Source organism: Aotus nancymaae, unplaced genomic scaffold (assembly GCF_030222135.1).
Source record: "Aotus nancymaae isolate 86718 unplaced genomic scaffold, 86718_ANA_hifiasm-v0.15.2.pri h1tg000036l, whole genome shotgun sequence".
Lineage (NCBI taxonomy): Eukaryota > Metazoa > Chordata > Mammalia > Primates > Aotidae > Aotus > Aotus nancymaae.
Window position 1 is genome coordinate 17,727,482 of NW_026988450.1, and position 19,083 is coordinate 17,746,564.

Below are 19,083 nucleotides of genomic sequence, written 5' to 3' on the forward strand. Positions count from 1 at the left end.
CTAGCACAAGATCATGAAGATTTACTTGCTTTCTTTCTGTTTGTTCTTAATGTAGGTCCATAATATACTTCAGTCTACTCTTAATGTAGGTCTGTGAGGTGCAGTAGTCCAAGTCCATTCTTTTGCATGTGGACATCCAGTTTTTCTAGCAGCATTTGTTGAAAGACTGTTCTTTCTCCCATTGCATTTTGTTAACTCCTAGTTCATAAACAAGGAGGATTTTCTGTATTCTTCTTAATTGATTTTACATGTCTTTTCTTATGTTAATACCACAGTCTTGACTACAGCTGGACTGAGTCTCAGACCTTGCTGCTTCAGTTTTTTTCCTTTTGTATCCTATAATTCCCCAGCTTTATCCAGACTGGGAGCATTTCTGTCATCACAAATGCTATGCCTTATCCTTGACTGAGTCATCTCAGCTTGCATGGATAAGCATAGGAGCCACAATATATATATTTTCACTTGTTTATTCATCACAATGTACATTTGAGGGCAAGAGGATGTTTTCATTCACTGATTTTTTTTTTTTTGACATGCAGTCTCGCTGTGTGTCCCAGGCTGGAGTGCAGTGGTGTGATCTTGGCTTACTGCAATCTCCATCTCCTGGGTTCAAGTGATTCTCCTCAGCCTCACGAGTAGCTGGAACTAAAGGCATGCACCACCATGCCTGGCTAATTTTTTTGTGTTTTTAGTAGAAATGGGGTTTCACCACATTGCCCAGGCTGGTCTGGAACTCCTGACCTCAGGTGATCTGCCTGCCTTGGCCTCCAAAGTGCTGAATTACACGCAAGAGCCACCATGCCAGGACCTGATTCACTGATTTGTCAACATATTACATGTTAATGACTTTCTGAATTTCTGTTTTCTAACTACAGGATAGCAGTCATCCTAATGTGCCACCAGATGGCCTCTCTCTAAAATCTATATTCAGTGTAAATGTTGATCACCTTAGAATGAGAAATGAGGAACGAATGCGAAGATTGAATGAACTTCAGAATAAACCTATTAATACAGGTAATTGGCCAAAGTGTAATGGCCTATAGCAGAATCCTGTATGAACTCTTAAACTTTCTTACTCAGGGTTTTCACTAATGTCTGAGGAATAGATGGAATGAGTTTTGAAGTCCTTTGAGTTGTATGGCCCAAGACATAGTAACTATTGAGCAAAACCAGACCTCAGGATTACGTTTGCATCAGATTTTCTCTATCAAAGAGGGTACCCAATTTAGAGTGGAGTCTAAACAGATAAAATAGTTTTTGCTTATTAAATATATCCAGGCTTTGCTTTCAGTAGAGAAAATGCTATATAATAATCACTTTTACTAAAGTGAAATATTATTAGAAATTAACTTTAAGACTTTGAGTTATTTAAATAACACTTTTGCTTTAAGTTTATAGTACTACAAAGAAAATTTTTACCTTCTTTCTTGGCTTTCCACCATGGACAAACAAAGCCTCAAAAAGTCTCCTCATTATGAGTGTATTTTTTTGACTTGTAGGTTAAAGCTAGTCATAGAGCACAAGGCAGGGTTATGAGATACCTAATGACCCACCCTCCCAGCCCTACACTACCCTTTTTTATACCAGTGCTATTAGTCACTGGGATAATGGGACAGTTTCATATTGGTAGTAATATTAGTTTTAGTAAGTAGTGGAATGGTCTATTTAGGAAATACTCTTTATTCTGTTAATCTACATTACAATAATCTTAAGATTTTTTAGATTTTTATCTTTAATACTGTGTTAATTTAAAACTGTACTAATACTAATCTAGTAGTCAAGGTGTGGTGTGTTCTGATGGTGGTAATTCCATACCAAACACCAGCAGACATGGTTAATTGATGAGACAGTAGGAAAGGAGGTCTCCTTTCCAGCTGAAAGGCATTTTCTTTTCAATTTCTTTTAGCCTGAACAAACTGAATTAATATTTAACAGGAATATATTTGAGAGAGGATAGCATTTTCAGAATCTCTTTCAGAAGGTTTTTTATGTCTAAACTGTTTTTTGTTTAACATTGTCCTTTCAAACAGGAGCTTTTTGTTACGATGTGGATTGATTGCATATCACATTGATAGCACATACCAATCCTTCAAAGACCAGATGTAATTAAAAAAAAAAAAAAAGAAATTGACATCACAGGGTAGGAAGACAGATTTTCCTATTGTTATACCTAATAATCAGTAAGATACAGATAGAAGTTAAGTACAATCAAATTCAATTAAAAGAATGAAATTAAGAGCTAACTCTTCATGGGCTGACATGGCCTTCTTAGATTAGGTGTTTTAAGAATGGAAGTAACTAGCGTTTTCTCAAAATAACCTAATTTCCTTATAGCAGTGTTGTAGGTTGAGGAGTATTCCCCAAACCTTGCTAAGTTAAAAAAATAAATGAAATTTTATGTGTAGCCATTAGGCTTCTCTTGAGGTAACAGTTACAAAATAAGATTACCTCCATTCCTCCAGTTGACTTTGTGTGTGGTGGAGAGTTGCCTTTGATATACTCAGTGTCATAGAGTCAGGTTACTCAGTTGATCATTTTTTGTTTCACAAAATTGGCCCCTCATGGGCCTGCCCTCCCTCTAAAATAGGGTGGGGTGGGGTGAGTTGGAGCAAAACAAACAATAGAGTTCAGGACATGACGTTGTGGGGAAATGCAGAGTTGTAATGAGTTGGACAACAGGAAACCTATGCTTTTGTCTCCTGCCTGCCACCTGTGTTACCTGAGTCATGTGTCTCTTGTCTCCTGTAGATGACGAGAATTCACTGGTTGACCCTGATGACATCGTGAAACACATGGGGGATGACGGATCAAACTCTATAGCCACTGAGCCCTGGCTCCGCCCTGGCACCTCAGAAACGCTGAAACACTTCATGGCAGAGCAGCTGAACCAGGAGCAACAGCAGGTTCCTGGAAAACCAGGCACTTTTACTTGGCAGGGCCTGTCAACTGCACATGGTTAAAATAAACCTGTACTGGACCCAACAGTGCCTTTTAAGGTGAAAGGAATGGTAAATCTATACAAATATATCCTACTTTTAGCACCACCTGAAAATTACTTTCTTTTTCCATCTGTACATAAAATTATTTTTACTGTGATGTATATCGTGTACCTAAGTAAAAGGCCACAATTATTGATTTATATAATAGAACTGTACAGAATTATTTTTGCACAATTTTGTCATAAATGAGGGTGGTAATGAATTTACTATATATATGCATTATAATAGATTCTGCTTGTCGTCCTGTAAAACCAGATTCCCTTTTGTTACATGCACATTTGCCACTGTTACCTCCATGCAAAAGAATTCATTCAGTAGGTACATCTATTGTAGCTGTGATTATTCGTTTCTGTGTAATGAGGCAATCAAATGTGCTATTTTCATGTCATTTGTAGCTACTGATACAGAAGAAATGAGAACCGTAATTGCTTGTATTCTTGTGAGCCATACATTAAATGTTACATCTTTCTGCTTCTATTTTTGTGCCAATGGAGGCAAGTGTTAAGTTACTAATTTATATGATGTAAATACCTCTTGATATAAATAAATTTTTATTTTAATTACTAACATCTATTTCTTATGGAGCTTTCTAGACTAGTTTTCTAGAGGTTGAAGACAGGTGGGGACATCCAGGAGTCAAGAACAGAGAGACTGCAGTCTTCTTGTTCCGCCACCATGGACCCTTGGATAAGTGAGTTCATGTGAGTTTTCTAATCACTCAGTAAGTAAGTGATACTTCTAAAAAAGGAAGGAGACAAATTATGAAGTTTTGACTTGGATTAGAATCTTCAGAACCATGAGAGCTGAGAATATCCCCCAGGCACGGCTTCTCCAGTACTTCCTCTGACATAATTAATGGTAGATAATATCAAACAAATTTGCCACAAATGTCTGGTATTTTCAGTTTTGGCTATACTTGGTTTTCTAATCAGACCATTGTTTGCTTTACTAGTAAAGATGTGTTCTGTTGTCATCTGAAAGTAAGAAGAAAGCCTCTGACTCTTCTAGGAAGAGTCCTGATACTACCCCATTAAATCATCAACTGCCAGGTTGTGTGGAGCACTTAACCCCCAGACAGCAAGGTCACAGTGGCTCCCAGCTCTAGCATCCAGCTGAGCTTGAACAGAGCTCTTAGGGGTGACAAATAAGGCATACTTACCAATGCATTGTTTAGTAACTGTTCATTATCAGAGAGGTTTGAAAGCAAAGACTGAATCCTTTTCCTTTTTTTTTTTTAACACAGCCATGTTAGATGATATTGACACATTCCATTTTTGTTTAATGCCCTGTACCATACAACTTCAACTGACTCCTCAAACACAATATTGCAGACTGCCCTGAAGAGAACTTCAGCTCTTTTCAGCATTCTTCAGCATTCAAGTAGTGTAGCCTAATCCTGGGTTATGAATATGCAAAATAGTAAAAGATTTTTGGGCTGGGTATGGTGGCTTATGCCTATAATCCCAGCACTTTGGGGGCTAAGGTGGGAGGATGACTTCAGGTCAAGAGTTTGAGACCACCCTGGGCAATACAGTGAGATCCCATCATCATCTTTACAAAATAATTTTTTTTTAAATTAGGCAAGTGGAGTGGTGTATGCCTATAGTCCTCACTACTGGGGAGGTTGGAGTAGGAGAATCACGTTGAGCCCAGGAGCTGGAGGCTATAGTGAGCTGTGGTCATAGCACTGCACTCCACCCCGAGGCAAAAGAGTGAGATCCAGTCTCTAAAAGATGAATAAATAAAAATTTAAAAACTTACTTGCTTTAAAAACGAATACCCTATGGTTAATAAAAAATACAGTGTGAGGGAGGATCTAATGCTAGAAGCTGGAAACAAAATAATACCAGAAATGAAAATACCAGAAAATACCAAAAATTTCACCAGAAATTTGTAGTTCTGGCTGAAAATGTCTTTTCCATAGTTGTTGGCTTTTATGAAAAAATGGAATGAAACATGGGGGGGGTGGGTTATACAGGTTTTGATTGCACTGATGAAATAATTCAAAAACTTCTTTATTGACCTATAACCTGATTAGAATATGCCAGATGAGAATCAGTATTGTACAGAAAGTTGTACAGAATTTTTTACATACAAAACTTTACATCTGTACCATATACATTTTATCCATCTGAAAAAGTTTTCTACATCCACTGTTAATACGGAATGCTTGACAATCTTTTCTTTTAACCATCAGAGCACAATTCACAGTATGAATACATTTCCAGTAAATCTAACCTCCGCAAACCATGCCAGATTTGTTATTTTAATATATTCAATGTTAAATTCTGTACATAGAGTAAAATCTACATCAAGCCCCACCACCCAAAAGAAAAGAAAATGACAGCAATCTGGATTCATTTTGCAGTGATTCAAGTTTTTCGGTCCATAAAGGATCATTCTATTATTTTAATGGCTCATCTTTAAAAGCCCTAAGAGAAATATGTTACAGGTAGTTACTGTCAGTAGGGATATTTTCTACCTTTATTTCCCTGTTGTTGTTGAAGTGTTGGCCACAACAGCTTCTGGGCATGTTAAAGCCTCAAAATTACCACCTCTCAAAAAGGGCAAAACTAAAAATCCGCACAAAATAAAAAAGACAAAGTTCCACCCAAATGTTTAGTGCATTTGACAAAATATTATGGGTATTTAGCAAATGAATAAGAAAATAAAGAAAACAGTGCAGGAAGAACTATATAATGTTTAAGATTTTTATATTACACACCTGCATCTCTGTACATTTTTCACAGGATGATTACCAGTATCTCAGATAGCCTGAGTGTGCAAAAATCTTCAGAGTAAGAATACCATAGTTGCTAAATATCTTTTATCATGAACAATAATTTCTTCTTCTCTCCCCACTCCCCAATTATAAACATTTTATCCTTCAAAATACAGCTCTCCTGAGTTGTACTTCTTATAGAAGTTCAATCTTTACATCTATAGTTCTTTGGGTAAGTAAGTTTCACTTCCACACCTGCCAAAAATATGTGGGGCTCTTCCTGCCATGGAAGGGAAGGGAACCCGTGAGCATGAGTTGACACTGTTTAGACAGGCTTTCTGCTCAACATGAGGCCAACATAACACATAAAATCCACCAGTACTAAAAGGGACTGGAGTGTTGCAAGTTTGAGTAAGAGTTCTAAGCATCTTTACCAGTAACTCTCAGACACTGCAATCCAGAGAAATAATTTTTCAGGTAGGAAACCTCAGCTCCAGCGTCCTTTTAAAGAGCAAAGGGATGTAAACGCCAACAAAAATACTGAGTTCTCATCATTGCTTGTTTATTCCAAGTTCCTGTTCAGGTGGTTGTGATATCTGAAAAACTACTCCAATTCGCAGAAAAAATCTTCTAAGAACAGCACGAAGTTCAGGAATCAAGTCAAATTGCATAATTTCACATAAGAGAGGATAGTAGAATGATGCATGAGCTTTAAACTGCAGGGAAAATGAATTTCTGTTAGCAGTGCTTGCAAACTCCAGAGCCTAAAACTGCCTAGAGTCAAACTACTCTCAGGCTCAATTATTGTGGAACTGGGAGACATAAGTGTTAGAAAAACTCACTTCATACAAACACGATTCACTTACTTAAATATCCTTCTTTTGAAAAACATTTGCCTGTATATCTTTTACAAACTTTTTTAGTAATTCAGCACTCTCTTTCCTGGATAATAAGCAAAAGGAAGCAACTGTGTACAAACTAGAGTTTTTGTCTTTTTTGAGACAGAGTTTCACTCTTGTTGCCCAGGCTGGAGTACAATGACACGCTGTCGGCTCACCACAACCTCCGCCTCCCGGGTTCAAACGATTCTCCTGCCTCAGCCTCCTGAATAGCTGGGATTACAGGCATGCGCCACCACACTCAGCTAGTTTTGTATTTTTAGTAGAGACGGGGTTTCTCCATGTTGGCCAGGCTGGTCTTGAACTCCCGACCTCAAGTGATCCGCCCACCTCAGCCTCCCAAAGTGCTGGGATTATAGGCGTGAGCCACTGCACCCGGCCTAGAGTTGAGTTTTTGTAAACTAGGTTACTGAAATTTTATCATTTGTTACATATAAAATTTTTAGTTTTGGGGAAAATTCTACCTAACACTGCAATATAAAATCTAAACAGTTCTCCAGGCAAAGCTACATAGTTTCACATGTACAGTTCAATTACTTTACTTTGGCTATATCTTTGCAGTAGTTCCTTTATCTCTGAACTCCAATCTATAGCCTCCTTTCCTACCCCCCCTCTCTGCCCCTCCAGATCCAGGGAAGCGTGAGACATATGGGGAAAAAAGCCAGCTGCGGAGTAACAGAGGCTGGTTGGGGTTTAAAGCCCTTGGCCATTCAAGTATCAGGCCACACAACTAGGCATTTTAAAACCTATCCTAGGGTCACAGCAAAGCAACCTGTTTCCTTATATGTAAGCTCTAAGTTGCTATTTTTTTTGTAAGAGTAGAATGTATATTTTTGAAAACCTTAAATATGCACTTATATTTACAGTCCCATGTGTATTTTATCTTCTACTGGTTTAAAATTCTTACATGAGGCCCATTCACTTGGGACTCTGGGTTACTTGGAACCAATAAATATGCCAAAGGAACACCTGCAGCCCAGAGTACAAGCCCAGGAACCAGATGTAGTCTTAAGTAGAGGGCAGAGTCCAAGGCCATGCGGTGGCTGGACAGCAGTTTTCAAAATGGGGAAAAAGGGGAGACTCCTGGGATCAGAATGGGAATTTCAATGTTGAGGGAACCCAGGAACTTGTCAAGGTTATCCTAAGGGATTCTGATCCCTCGCCTACTGAATCCCCTAGAGAACCGCTGATAGTGAACAAAGCTGAGTAAGGAGAGAGAAAAGCGAGGAATGAGGAAGATACAGCAAGGCCACTGGTGGCTCTGCACAAGCAGCAGTGCAGCCTGGGCATTGCCTGATTCATCCCTGAGAGCTCTTGCACAGTGGCTCTGGGACCTGGCATCCCAACACAAATCAGACTAGAAATGTGAGGCCAGATTCAGGGCCTCATACTTACCCTATTATCGCTTATCTTTAGAACTTTAGTTAGAAACAAAAGCAGTAAGTTAGTCCAGGCTTCCCGATGACTTTCTGATGTTAGAGTAAGGAAGTAACTTAGCGCTTCACTGCAGACACTGCAAAAGAAAATGTTTCCTTTAATGTTACTTGCATACCTGCTGGTCCCTATATTCACTGCAAAAGAGCAATCATGAACATAGTGGTGAATATGAACTATTCAAGAACATGTTAGATCCCATCTGTTTACATTAGCTGGAGTGTCAACATAAACATACTTTTCAAATTGGGAACAAAACCAAGCATGTTAAAAGAAGCCATTGTAATTTATCAGGAAACCCTCATTTTCCTAATTTTCTAAGTTTCTTTGAATTCAAAGCTGCTGTGTGGCAGGTGGCACATATGAAGCTCAGTTTCAAGAGACCTGGGCTGGAATCTGAGGCGGCTCTTCTCTTCACTGATCCGTGTGAGGCCCTATATCTTTCTGGGCCTTAATCAGTCTTGTCAATCAAATGGGATAACAGAGACTAAGTGATCCCTTAAAATTCTAAAATGTATTTAACTGGCCTCAGAACATCTATTCCTCAAGTAGGTATGAAAATACAATGCAGATGACAGTATTCTTTCTAAATGGCATGTTTCATTCTTTTTTTTTTTTGGAGATGGAGTGTTGCTCTGTAGCCCAGGTTGGAGTGCAGTGGCGCAATCTCAGCTCACTGCAACCTCTGCCTCCCGGGTTCCAGTTCAAGCAATTCTCCTACCTCAGCCTCCCAAATAGCTGGGATTACAGATGTGAGCCACCACGCCCAGCTAATTTTTGTATTTTTTAGTAGAGACGGGATTTCACCATGTTGGCCAGTCTGGTCTTGAACTCCTGACCTCATGATCCGCCCGCCTTGGCCTTCCAAAGCGCTATGATTAAAGGCATGAGCCACCGCGCCCGGCTGGCATGTTTCATTCTTAGCCTGAGTTTACACATTAGTTGTCTTAAAGTAAAAGAGTAAAAAAAGTAACACTTAAACTCCAAATATTTTTTTTCCAAAGTAAATGCAGGTAGGAGAGTTGTCACTTTCACAAATGATTGTTCTATAAAAAAGGGACTATCTTATGACATTAGAAAGGCCTAAAAATGATTATCATAGTTTACAGTTTTAAAATTTTTAAATAGAAAACCTTCTCCTTTGTCCTGCATGTTAGACATGACTTGGCTACATGTCACTAAAGCATATTCATCTCTAAGACTGAAATAAATTTTTTACAATTGCTCTGTGGAATAGGGGCATCGGGGCCCCAAAGGCTCAGCTCTTGGCATGGTCCCACCAGTAACCCTTTCCTGCCCAGCACCACATGGCCACCTGGTCAGCAACGGAAACCAGTCAAGAGTCTTACTTCAAAAGCCTCTGCTGGACCTCCTCCCAGGCACTAATGCGGCTCTCATCCATGTACATCCGGAAGAGAATGCGCAGCCCACATGCCAGGCTACTGGTCTCCTGCTTCAGAAGGTTGGGCTTGGATTTGCCTTTGAATCCTGCAGATAGGGGAAGTTTCTGGGATTAGTTTGGGAAAGCATTTTAGGTCCAGCAGCCCATATGGAGGCACATTATGGTGTGCTCAGCCATCAGCATCTGCTGCTTACAAAGCAGAGCCATAGCAGCCAATGTCAAAGTGATTTCCATATCCAGAATTCCCTCCCTATTCAAGTTGGGGATATGAGCTATAAAAAAACTTGTGGCCTGGGAAGGTAGAACCCTTCACATGAAACTGCGCTTGAATCCCCATAGACAAAGTTGTAGAAGGAGCCATGTGCTCTGCCTGCACCAGGGCTCTCGGATAAACAGGGGTTGAACCCCCAGGAGGTGAGAACTGTAGAGGTCTGATGGATATGGTGTATGTGGACACAAGGAGGCTCTAACAGCTCAGCAGGAATAAGCCCAGTGGATTGGATTGGTGGCAACAACTTGGTGGTAGAAAGTGGAAAAATAAGTACAGACTACTCTTTCCAGAAGTTAGGTTGTAAAGGGAAGAGAATGGCACAGCTGTTTTAAATAAGCAAACATAAGCACCAGACCTTTTTGATAGAGTTTGATGTTCTATAAGTATCAGCCTCCTCCTTTCTTTTTCTGTGCCTTATTTTGCTGCCCCTCATCTTCCCAGCACTGTTTTGTATATATTTCTTTCTTTTTTTAAGACACGGGGTTTCTGTTGCCCAGGCTGGAGGGGAGTGGTGTGATCATAGCTCACTGCAGCCTCAAACTCCTGGGCTCAAGTGATCCTCCCATCTCAGCCTCCCGAGTAGCTGGGATTATAGTTACATAACACCATGCCCGGCTAATTTTTAATTTCTTGTAGAGACAGGGTCTTGTTATGTTGCCCATGGTGGTCTTGAACTTCTGGCCCCAAGCAATCCTCCTGCCTCAGCCACACGAGTAGCTGGAACTACAGGCATGAGTCACTGCATCTGGCTCTATTTCTTAAATTAAAAAATTATCAATGTCACTTTGGATTATAACACTTACTTTGTTTAAACTGTCTAACTTGTTCTAGAACAAATATACCTCACGTCCCAATACATTCACCTTCACTCTGAGTTTGGCTGTTCCCAGTAAGAGAGAAGCCATTCAAATACACATGCCAGGTTTCGTGTGCAACATTCACACATGTGTATTTCCTCATAAAAGGACAGCTTTTTATCATGCCAATCAACAAGAAGCACCAGGTTGGGTAAACAAGATGAAAGACCAGTATCAGTCAAATAATAGACCAAGATGGAAAAAATCCACCCAAGTAGTTGTTGGGCTTACTGTAGTCCAGAAAAGGGCCTGGTTGTGAGGTTACTTTATTACTGTTAAGGTCACTGTACATATAGTGACTTACACAGACCTACAGTAGACAGTGAGTTCTAATACCTGTATGTACCTGTCCCACATCCATCAACAGTGAACATGAAATGGAAGGTGTGCACAGCTTACCTGCCTTCCACAGAGCAGTCCTCTGTTCGTTGTTGGAATTAAACGCTTTTGCAAATCTATGTGACTCTAATAAGCAGTCCAGTAGCTTAAAAAGTTGTTGTGATGTTAAAAACCGGTACATTCCTTGGTCTTGAGTATCAACTCGAACATCAAAGTCCACCGCGTCTCTCTTTGGAAAACAAACCACCCCAGGATATACACACAGTCACAATAATTTTAGTGAATTTAGAACTCAATGTTCCCCAAAGACCAGTTTTACAAGAAAGCCATAGATACACTCAGCTTGCTCTAACCTAACAAAGTAAGGGAAGGTCCACCTTCTGTTGCGCATCCTCGTCCCTGAACACTGCCTCCCATCAGCCCAGCCCCTCCTGGACTCCCAACTCCCTGGCCCTGCGCTCGCTCCTCAGCACCTCAAGTCCTCCCTTCTCTTCTCAACTGCTTTGGAGTCCATGCACCATGATTTTAATTATTCTCTTTCACAACCCCTCACCTCTTCTTAATAACTGACTGGCAAAACTGCCTACTCCGTGTCATCATGTGTGACTGGAGAAAGCAGACTGGTTTCTTTCTAAACCAGTGGACTCTGCTGCCTAGCCCTTGGCAGCCCTTGGCCTAGGCTATGTTCCTGGCCAACCAGCTCATGTTTTCACTTCTCAAGTAGCTAAAACAGTCTTTCAAACGTCATATGGTAGATGACTTTTCTTTCCATCTCAGTGAGAAACCAGAAGCTGGCAGAGGAGGTCCCTCACAAGCTCCTACCCTAAATGTACCAGCCTTCCTGCATCCATAAGCCACCCCCCAGCCCTCCCCCTGCCGCCACATGGGAATTGTGTGGGCTTCTACCCCAAGTGATTCTCACTCTGTATGAGGTACTATATCCAGTCACTCAAAAACATGGCCCTAGCAACTGCCCCTCTCTTGCCTACACTCAGTTCTTTCTCTCCCTACTGGAAAGCTCTTACCAGTGAACATGCTGCTGTATTACCGATCGGGAGAACAAAACATAGCAAACCCCTCTCTTGACCTCCTCACACTCTAGCTATCACATTTCTCTGTGCCTTTATAGTGAAACTTATTAACCAAGTATTGGCTGAGTCCACATCCTCTCTTCTTCTCTCTCTTCCCATTACAATTATGCTTTTGTCCTTTATTTAACATTTAACACAACTGTTAAGGTTCCAAAGTCCTCCAAATAGTTAGAGGGCAACTCTCAGATGTAGTATCACTGACCTATCCAGAACATTTAACAAGCATCTGATCACACGCTTCTTCTTAAAGAGTTTTTTTCACCTGACTTCCAGGACAACTGGCACCTGCTTCCCTGCGCCTCCCCACCCTGCCTCATGGGTTCTTGTCCTCAGTCTCTGCTAGCTGCCTCAGCTCCAGGATTTGTAGAGGATGAGGTCCCTGGGGCTCAGTTGCTAACCCTCCTCCCTGGAGGACGGCTCTAGCCATCCTCACTATCTCGTGATGGGATCCAGTCTCATGAAAAGGACATCTGTATAATGAAGGCCCCTCAAATTAATTCTGTAGCCCGACTCTACAGCCCAGACCATTATACCTAACTTCCTACTTAGACAAAAAAAGCCGCTGTCCTCCCATCTCCTTACCTGGGCTGCAGCTAAGTTTTCCGCATCTTCCTTCTTACTTGTGGCTGGGAAGAAGACAATGTTGTCGATAGTCTGGATGAGTTCCAGCTGCACAACACATTTAATCAACAGGGCAGCAAACAATTTTTGTTCTGGAAATTCTGTGAGGAAACCCCATCAATGCACATGCAAACAAAAAATTATTTTGAATCCTTTATAATTTCCATGACATTACAATGCTAAGGAAACATTAGTATGTATTCACATATCACACTGAGAAGGACATACTGCTTTTGCACACAGGCACTACTCAGTAAAAGTTTAACTGATATTCAGAAAAGCCTTAGAAAAGTAATTTTTAAAAGACAAATGCCCTATATGATTTAGAACAAGCTTGTCCAACTCACAGCCCATATGTGGCCCAGGACAGCTTTGAATGCAGCCCAACACAAATTCATAAACTTTCTTAAAACATCATGAGACTTTTTTTTAAAGCTCATCAGTTATTGTTAAAGTGTATTTTACGAGTGGCCCAAGACAATTCTTCCAATGTGGCTCAGGGAAGCCGAAAGATTAGACACCCCTGATTTAAAACAATGAATATGTTGTTCAAGATGTTCCTGCTAAAAATTTTTTTAAAAGATTCAAGTTATTTTTAACAAAAATGTAACAAACAGATAAAAATCTAAAATTAAAATATTAACTGTAAACCCAAGTCCAACCTTTGAAAATAGGGAATAAAGGGGCCGGGCATAGTGGCTCACATCTGCAATCCTGGCACTTTCCAAGGCAGTCGGATCACCTGAAGTCAGGAGTTCGAGACCAGCCTGGCCAACATGGTGAAACTTCATCTCTACAAAGCTACAAAAATATTCACCAGGCATGGTTACACACGCCTGTAATTCCAGCTACTCTGGAAGCTGAAGCAGGAGAATTGCTGGAACCCAGGAGGCGGAGGTTGCAGTGAACTGAGATCATACCACTGCACTCCAGCCTGAGCGAGAGCGCGAGACTCCATCTCAAAAATAAATAAATACATAAGTAAAATTTAAAAAAAGAAAATAGGTTACATGAAAACCTATGACATAAGAAAATAACAGAACAGATCAATGTGAACAGAACAGAACAGAACAGCCAAGACTCTGGGTGAACCTATGCCATACTGTGCTTTGGCCACAGTACATGTTTTATTTGGACCCAGATTCATAGTTGTGGCTGAAATTACCTCTTATTTTCAAAGAGATCCATCAGCAAAGAAATCTATAAAAGTTAAGCTGGGGCCAGGCACAGTGGCTCATACCTGTAATCTCAGTACTTTGGGAGGCCGAGGCAGGCAGATCACGAGTTTAGGAGTTCAAGACCAGCCTGGCCAACATGGTGAAACCTTGTCTCTACTAAAAATACAAAAATTAGTCAGGTGTGGTGGTATGCACCTGTAGTCCCAGCTACTTGGGAGGCTGAGGCAGAACAATCACTTGAACCCGGGAGGTGGAGGTTGCAGTGAGCCGAGATCGTGCCACTGCACTCCAGCCTGGCGACAGAGCGAGACTCCGTATCAAAAAAAAAAAAAAAAAAAAAAGTTAGGCTGAACACATTACTTCAAAAGTAACCAAACTTCAAAGTAACAAAAGTGCCACCCGTGTTCCCCTCATCAGCTATACACAGCCACACCCTCTATCCTGAACACATTTGTTCAACAGGGTGTTTCTGACAGTCCGCTGGCCCATGCAGACACAGTCATGAGAGTGCTCCAGTTGTCTGATCGTGCCAGCTAAGTAGCTAAGCAATGCAGCAGCACAAGGTTAGAAAAGAGGACTCAACTTCTGAGACACTGTTGCCACGTGGCCCAGGGGACCCAGACCATATCAGTACACCTCCATCCCAGATTCTCAGGGGCAGCTTTGGCAGGAAGCTTTCTAGGAGGCAGACAACTGCCCAAAGGGAGCTGCCTACTAGGCAGTCTTGGGGCAATGGCTCCAATGCTGGGTGACTTACAATCCCTATTTCTTTCTACAATGAAAAATACTTTACTACAAATTCCCTTTTCTGGCTCTAGTGTGTGGAAGATAAATTCATGTTTTAGGGATTTTGGGGGGTAGAAAAATAACTGACTTAAATTTATTCTTATTGAGGTCATTAATGAAGGTTCCTTTCCATAGACTTTTCATAAACACTATTCTATTTAACATTTAGTTCTTAGTACTGGATCTCCAGTTAAAAAAACTGTGAGTCCTAAGGTTATCTCTTCCTCCGAAATCTTGTCTTCTTAGTCCTTTATTACAGTGACAGTGGCACGGGCAGTCATCCATTCACTCCCTTATTCAAGTCAGAAAAACATCTTAGTCCCTGGGGCAAGAGACTCCTAGTAGCACCTGGACTCCAGAAGGGACTGAGCAGTAGATGGAGGTTTTAAGAGACGTATTTCCATCAGTTCCAACATGAGTTTTTCGGGGATGTTAAGAGCTTCAGGCAGAGACCCAGACAGTCTTACAGATGAAGCTGTACTCTCAACAGGGATTCGAAGCTCTTCATACTTACTGGCACCCTTTCAGGCCTGGACAGGGATCCTAACTACAGTCTCACTAGCAAGGACCAGGAGCACTTTTGAAGACAGTATCTATTTGGACAAATTTTAGTCATGACAAGGCCTGACACTGCTAGGGTTATATTAGTTGACCATTTCATTGTCCACACAACAGAGAGCAAAGCGAAGCAGATTTTAACTACGTGGGACTGCAGGCACTGAATCAACTTGATGGAGCAGTGGTGTAGAAAGAATGAGGCTGGTTTGTGCTGTGATTCTTTTTACTGAGTTGGAGAGTCAGATGGCAGTTGGCCTCCCCATCTAACAGAGGAACCACAACCTATCTACTAAGGAAAAGAGCACATGGGAGCAGGGTAGCCGCTTGTTCTTCCTCCAGCTTTACCTGTTCTAAGTCAAAAGGTCCAGGATGAACCTTGCCTAAAAGTCTTCCAGGGGAGCAAGAGTGGAATGTCTGGCCTAAGGATGCAGTCTGAATTGACAGCTGACGGTGGCAGGAAAGCAGAACCCTTACCCCAGGAAAAAGGACAGTCTCAGAGTAGCCATGTGCACAGTTTCCACTGTGGGAAGCTCAAGTCCTGCCCTCACAAAGCTAAGTGTGTTTAAATTCAGTCTTGAGGCTGAGAGTGAGAAAAGCCACTCACTATTCTGTCCTCCTGGCCTTTCTCGGTGCAGACTGAAGCTGCAAAGGATTCCTATATGAACCATTCTGTTCTTTGGAGAACAGGAATGAAAAATGAAACCAGGCCACTCACTACCACCTCTTTCCCCTTTAAGAAATTAGCAAAATACAGTGACTGAACAAAGAAGCTCTTTTCCAGTAGGATATAACAAAGCCTATCTTCTCTCAAGAACTGTAAACACCTAGGATTAAAAAATTCTCTGAAAAAAATTAAATCAAAATGGATCAATGACCTAAATAAAAGTACGAAAAGAATAAAATTTCATATGCGAGGCGTGGTGGCTCACACATGTAATCCAAGCACTTTGGGAGGCTGAGGTAGGTGGATCAGTTGAGGCCAGGAGTTTGAGACCAGCCTGGTCAACATGGCAAAACCCTGTCTCTACTAAAAATACAAAAATTAGCCAGGCATGGTGGCATGTGGCTATAATCCCAGCTACTAGGGAGGCTGAGGCGGGAGAATCACTTGAACCTGGGAGGTGGGGGTTGCAGTCAGACGAGATCGCACCACTGCACTCCAGCCTTAGCAACAGAGTAAGACTCTGTCTCAAAAAACAAAAAGAATATAACTTAAAAGAGGGGAATTCTCATGACCTTGGACTCTGACAATGACACCAAAGGCATGGCTAATAAAAGAAAAAAGAAAAATTGGACTTCATCAAAATTTAAAAACAGGCAAAGAACATGAATAAAAATTTCTCCAAATAAGATATACAAATGGCCAACAAGCACATGAAAAGACGCTTTACATCACTAATAATTATGGAAATGCCAGCCAAAACCACAATGAGGTTCAACTTCTCATCCACTATGATGGTTGTCATTTAACAACAACAAAAAAGGCATTGGCAAAGACGTGGAAACACTGGAATTGCGGGTGGGAATGTATGCAGCCACTGGCTATAGAAAATTGCTTGGTGAGTCCTCAAGAATTTAAATATAGAATCGCCCTATACAAGCTAGCAATTCCACTCCTAGGTAGATAACACAAAAGAACTGAAAACAGGTATTCAAATGATATTTGTACATAACAGTTTGTAGCAGCACTATTCATGACAACTGCAGGTGAAACAAACACAAATGTCCATCATCAGACAAATGGATAAACAAAATGTGGTCTATACATTTGGCGGACTATTACTAATAAAAAGGAATGAATTACTGATTCATGCTACAACATGATGAGTCTTGAAAACACTGTGAGAGAAGACAGACACAAAAGTTTATATTTTGCATGATCCCATTTATATGAAATACGAAGAATAGATAATTCACAAACACAGCTGATTAGTGGCTGCCAGGGGCTGGGGAAGGGAGAAGAGGAAATGGCTGTGTAACAGTTATGGGTGGGGAGGCTCCCTTCAGGAGTGATGAAAATGCTTTGGATCTAGACAGAGGTAGTAGCTGTGAATGTACCAAATGCCACTGAATTATTCACTTGAATATGGTTACTTCTGTTAATGTAAATTTCACCTCAGTTTTTAAAAAGTTCTCAAAGCTGTCCTGTTTTCCTGTAAGGAGGCTGTGGTCTTTTCTAGGTGTTACAATTTGCCTTCAGCAAATGAAACTGAATCAATACAGTAAAAAAGTGAAGGGTTCCCCTTATTTGTGAAAAGGTGAGGGAAGGAATACAGGTGACCTGTGTGTATCCCTGTGTGGAGATAGGGGTGTGGGCGGCAGTGAGGGAAATGGGCACAGGCTGACTAAGGTTGAGGACCAATGTGGAGAGAAGGCTTGCTTCTTAAAAAGTGGGGTGCTCCTGGCCAGATGTGATGGCACACACCTGTAATCCCAGCATGTTGGGAAGCTGACGCAGGCAGATGGCCTGAGCTCAGGAGTTCAAGACCAGCCTCGGCAACATAGCAAAACCCTGGTCCCTATAAAAAATATAAAAAATTAGGTGGGCATGATGAGGCATGCCTGTAGTTCCAGCTACTCGTAAAGGTGAGGTGGGAGGATCGCTTAAACCTAGGAGGTTGAGGCTGCAGTGAGCTGAGATCACACTCCAGCTTGGGCGACAGAGTGAGACTCTGTCTCAAAAACAAGAAAAAGAAAAAGGAAAACAAAACACAGAAACAACAACAACAAGTGGGGTGTTACTGCTTAGAAAGCAACAGTTCCTCACTACTTCCCCGTACAGATGGGTAGAGGAAGGCATGCTAGGCCTTACTTTTGCAGAGAGAACATGGGGTTGGTTGGCATGCAGAAGGGGATGGAGAGAGAAGACTCAGGTGCTGCTTGGTGGAAAAAGCTGACATTTCAGGTATTAGCAGAGTTCTTGACCTTCCGTAAGAGGGCATCAATCTATCAGATGGTGTCCAAATTAGGGTAAGCACAGTAAAGAGGTGATGATACAATTATAGTATATGCTTGTTAATAATAAAAGTAAAACCAAAAATGTTGTCCCTTTCCTACATAAAACACTAATTTATTTTTATTTAGAGAAATAACTCACTTGCTGTAGATTTAATTTTGCTGACTTCTTCATTAACAGCAGAGGCAGAAATCAGTGGTGCTTGTGGTCTGTTATCTACAGATCTTGGCTGAATAGAATCATGAATATCTACAGACTTCTGTGATATTGTATCCTAATAAAAAAAATTATTGTAAGTATGGTTAATAAAGCTTATGGGTGAAAATATTTTCTATAATGCTATTTTTAAAATTATATTATGTCCCTTTGAAAATGATGTTTTACACGTTACAGTTATAACACAATGAGAAAATTATTTAAAATTACCTGTACATAAAGAAAAGCTGACTTTCTTACCCTCATTGGGCTCAGGTTTGATACCATCCAACAGCAACAAATAAAAATGTGAAACTTCAATGTGTAGAGAAACTAGTTAGCAATACCCACAGTGTTCATGAAATCTAAACAGAACACATACTTGGCAGAGAGGAGGGGCTGAGCCCAGGGACACTTTTTGCAGAGGTAAATTTAGAAAAGGATCTTCTGTCACCCATAGACCCAGGTACTAGAAAGAACAGTATGAAGGTGATTGTCTAGGAGTGTCGTATCATGAAGAGAAGCTGGATGCTGGAGTCCAACAGACCTACACAAGAATTAGGCTCTGGTATTATCAAGAGTATAATCTTAGAAAAATGATTAATTTCCCGAGGTGAGGTTTTCTGATCTACAAAGAGATAACATACTTTCCTTGCAGGTTGTTAAGAACTAGAAATAATAAATCCAAAACACTAGCAGCACAGTGTTGGGCAGTAAATGGCCGCTAACCCTACTATTCCTCGAGTTTTCTTTCATTATAAAGGGACAGCATACT

At 41.0% G+C, this 19,083-nt stretch overlaps 2 protein-coding genes across 13 annotated transcripts in view; one reads left to right on the forward strand and one right to left on the reverse strand.

The window, feature by feature from the left end:
* Positions 1-3,568, forward strand: part of CSPP1 (centrosome and spindle pole associated protein 1) — a 143,555-nt gene extending 139,987 nt beyond the window's left edge. For all 11 annotated transcript variants that reach the window (XM_012463670.3, XM_012463669.3, XM_021665929.2 and 8 more), the window contains 2 exons: positions 876-1,014; positions 2,749-3,568. In XM_012463670.3, coding sequence (XP_012319093.2) covers positions 876-1,014; positions 2,749-2,960 — 351 coding nt within the window. In that variant the 3' untranslated portion in view covers positions 2,961-3,568. The remainder of the gene's footprint in view (positions 1-875; positions 1,015-2,748) is intronic.
* A 1,427-nt stretch (positions 3,569-4,995) lies between these two features.
* Positions 4,996-19,083, reverse strand: part of ARFGEF1 (ADP ribosylation factor guanine nucleotide exchange factor 1) — a 147,139-nt gene continuing 133,051 nt past the window's right edge. For both annotated transcript variants that reach the window (XM_064384256.1, XM_064384255.1), the window contains exons 34-39: positions 18,255-18,387; positions 12,597-12,736; positions 10,984-11,152; positions 9,404-9,542; positions 8,016-8,133; positions 4,996-6,437 (exon numbers count right to left, since the gene is read on the reverse strand). In XM_064384256.1, the coding sequence (XP_064240326.1) occupies positions 6,273-6,437; positions 8,016-8,133; positions 9,404-9,542; positions 10,984-11,152; positions 12,597-12,736; positions 18,255-18,387 (864 nt within the window). In that variant the 3' untranslated portion in view covers positions 4,996-6,272. The remainder of the gene's footprint in view (positions 6,438-8,015; positions 8,134-9,403; positions 9,543-10,983; positions 11,153-12,596; positions 12,737-18,254; positions 18,388-19,083) is intronic.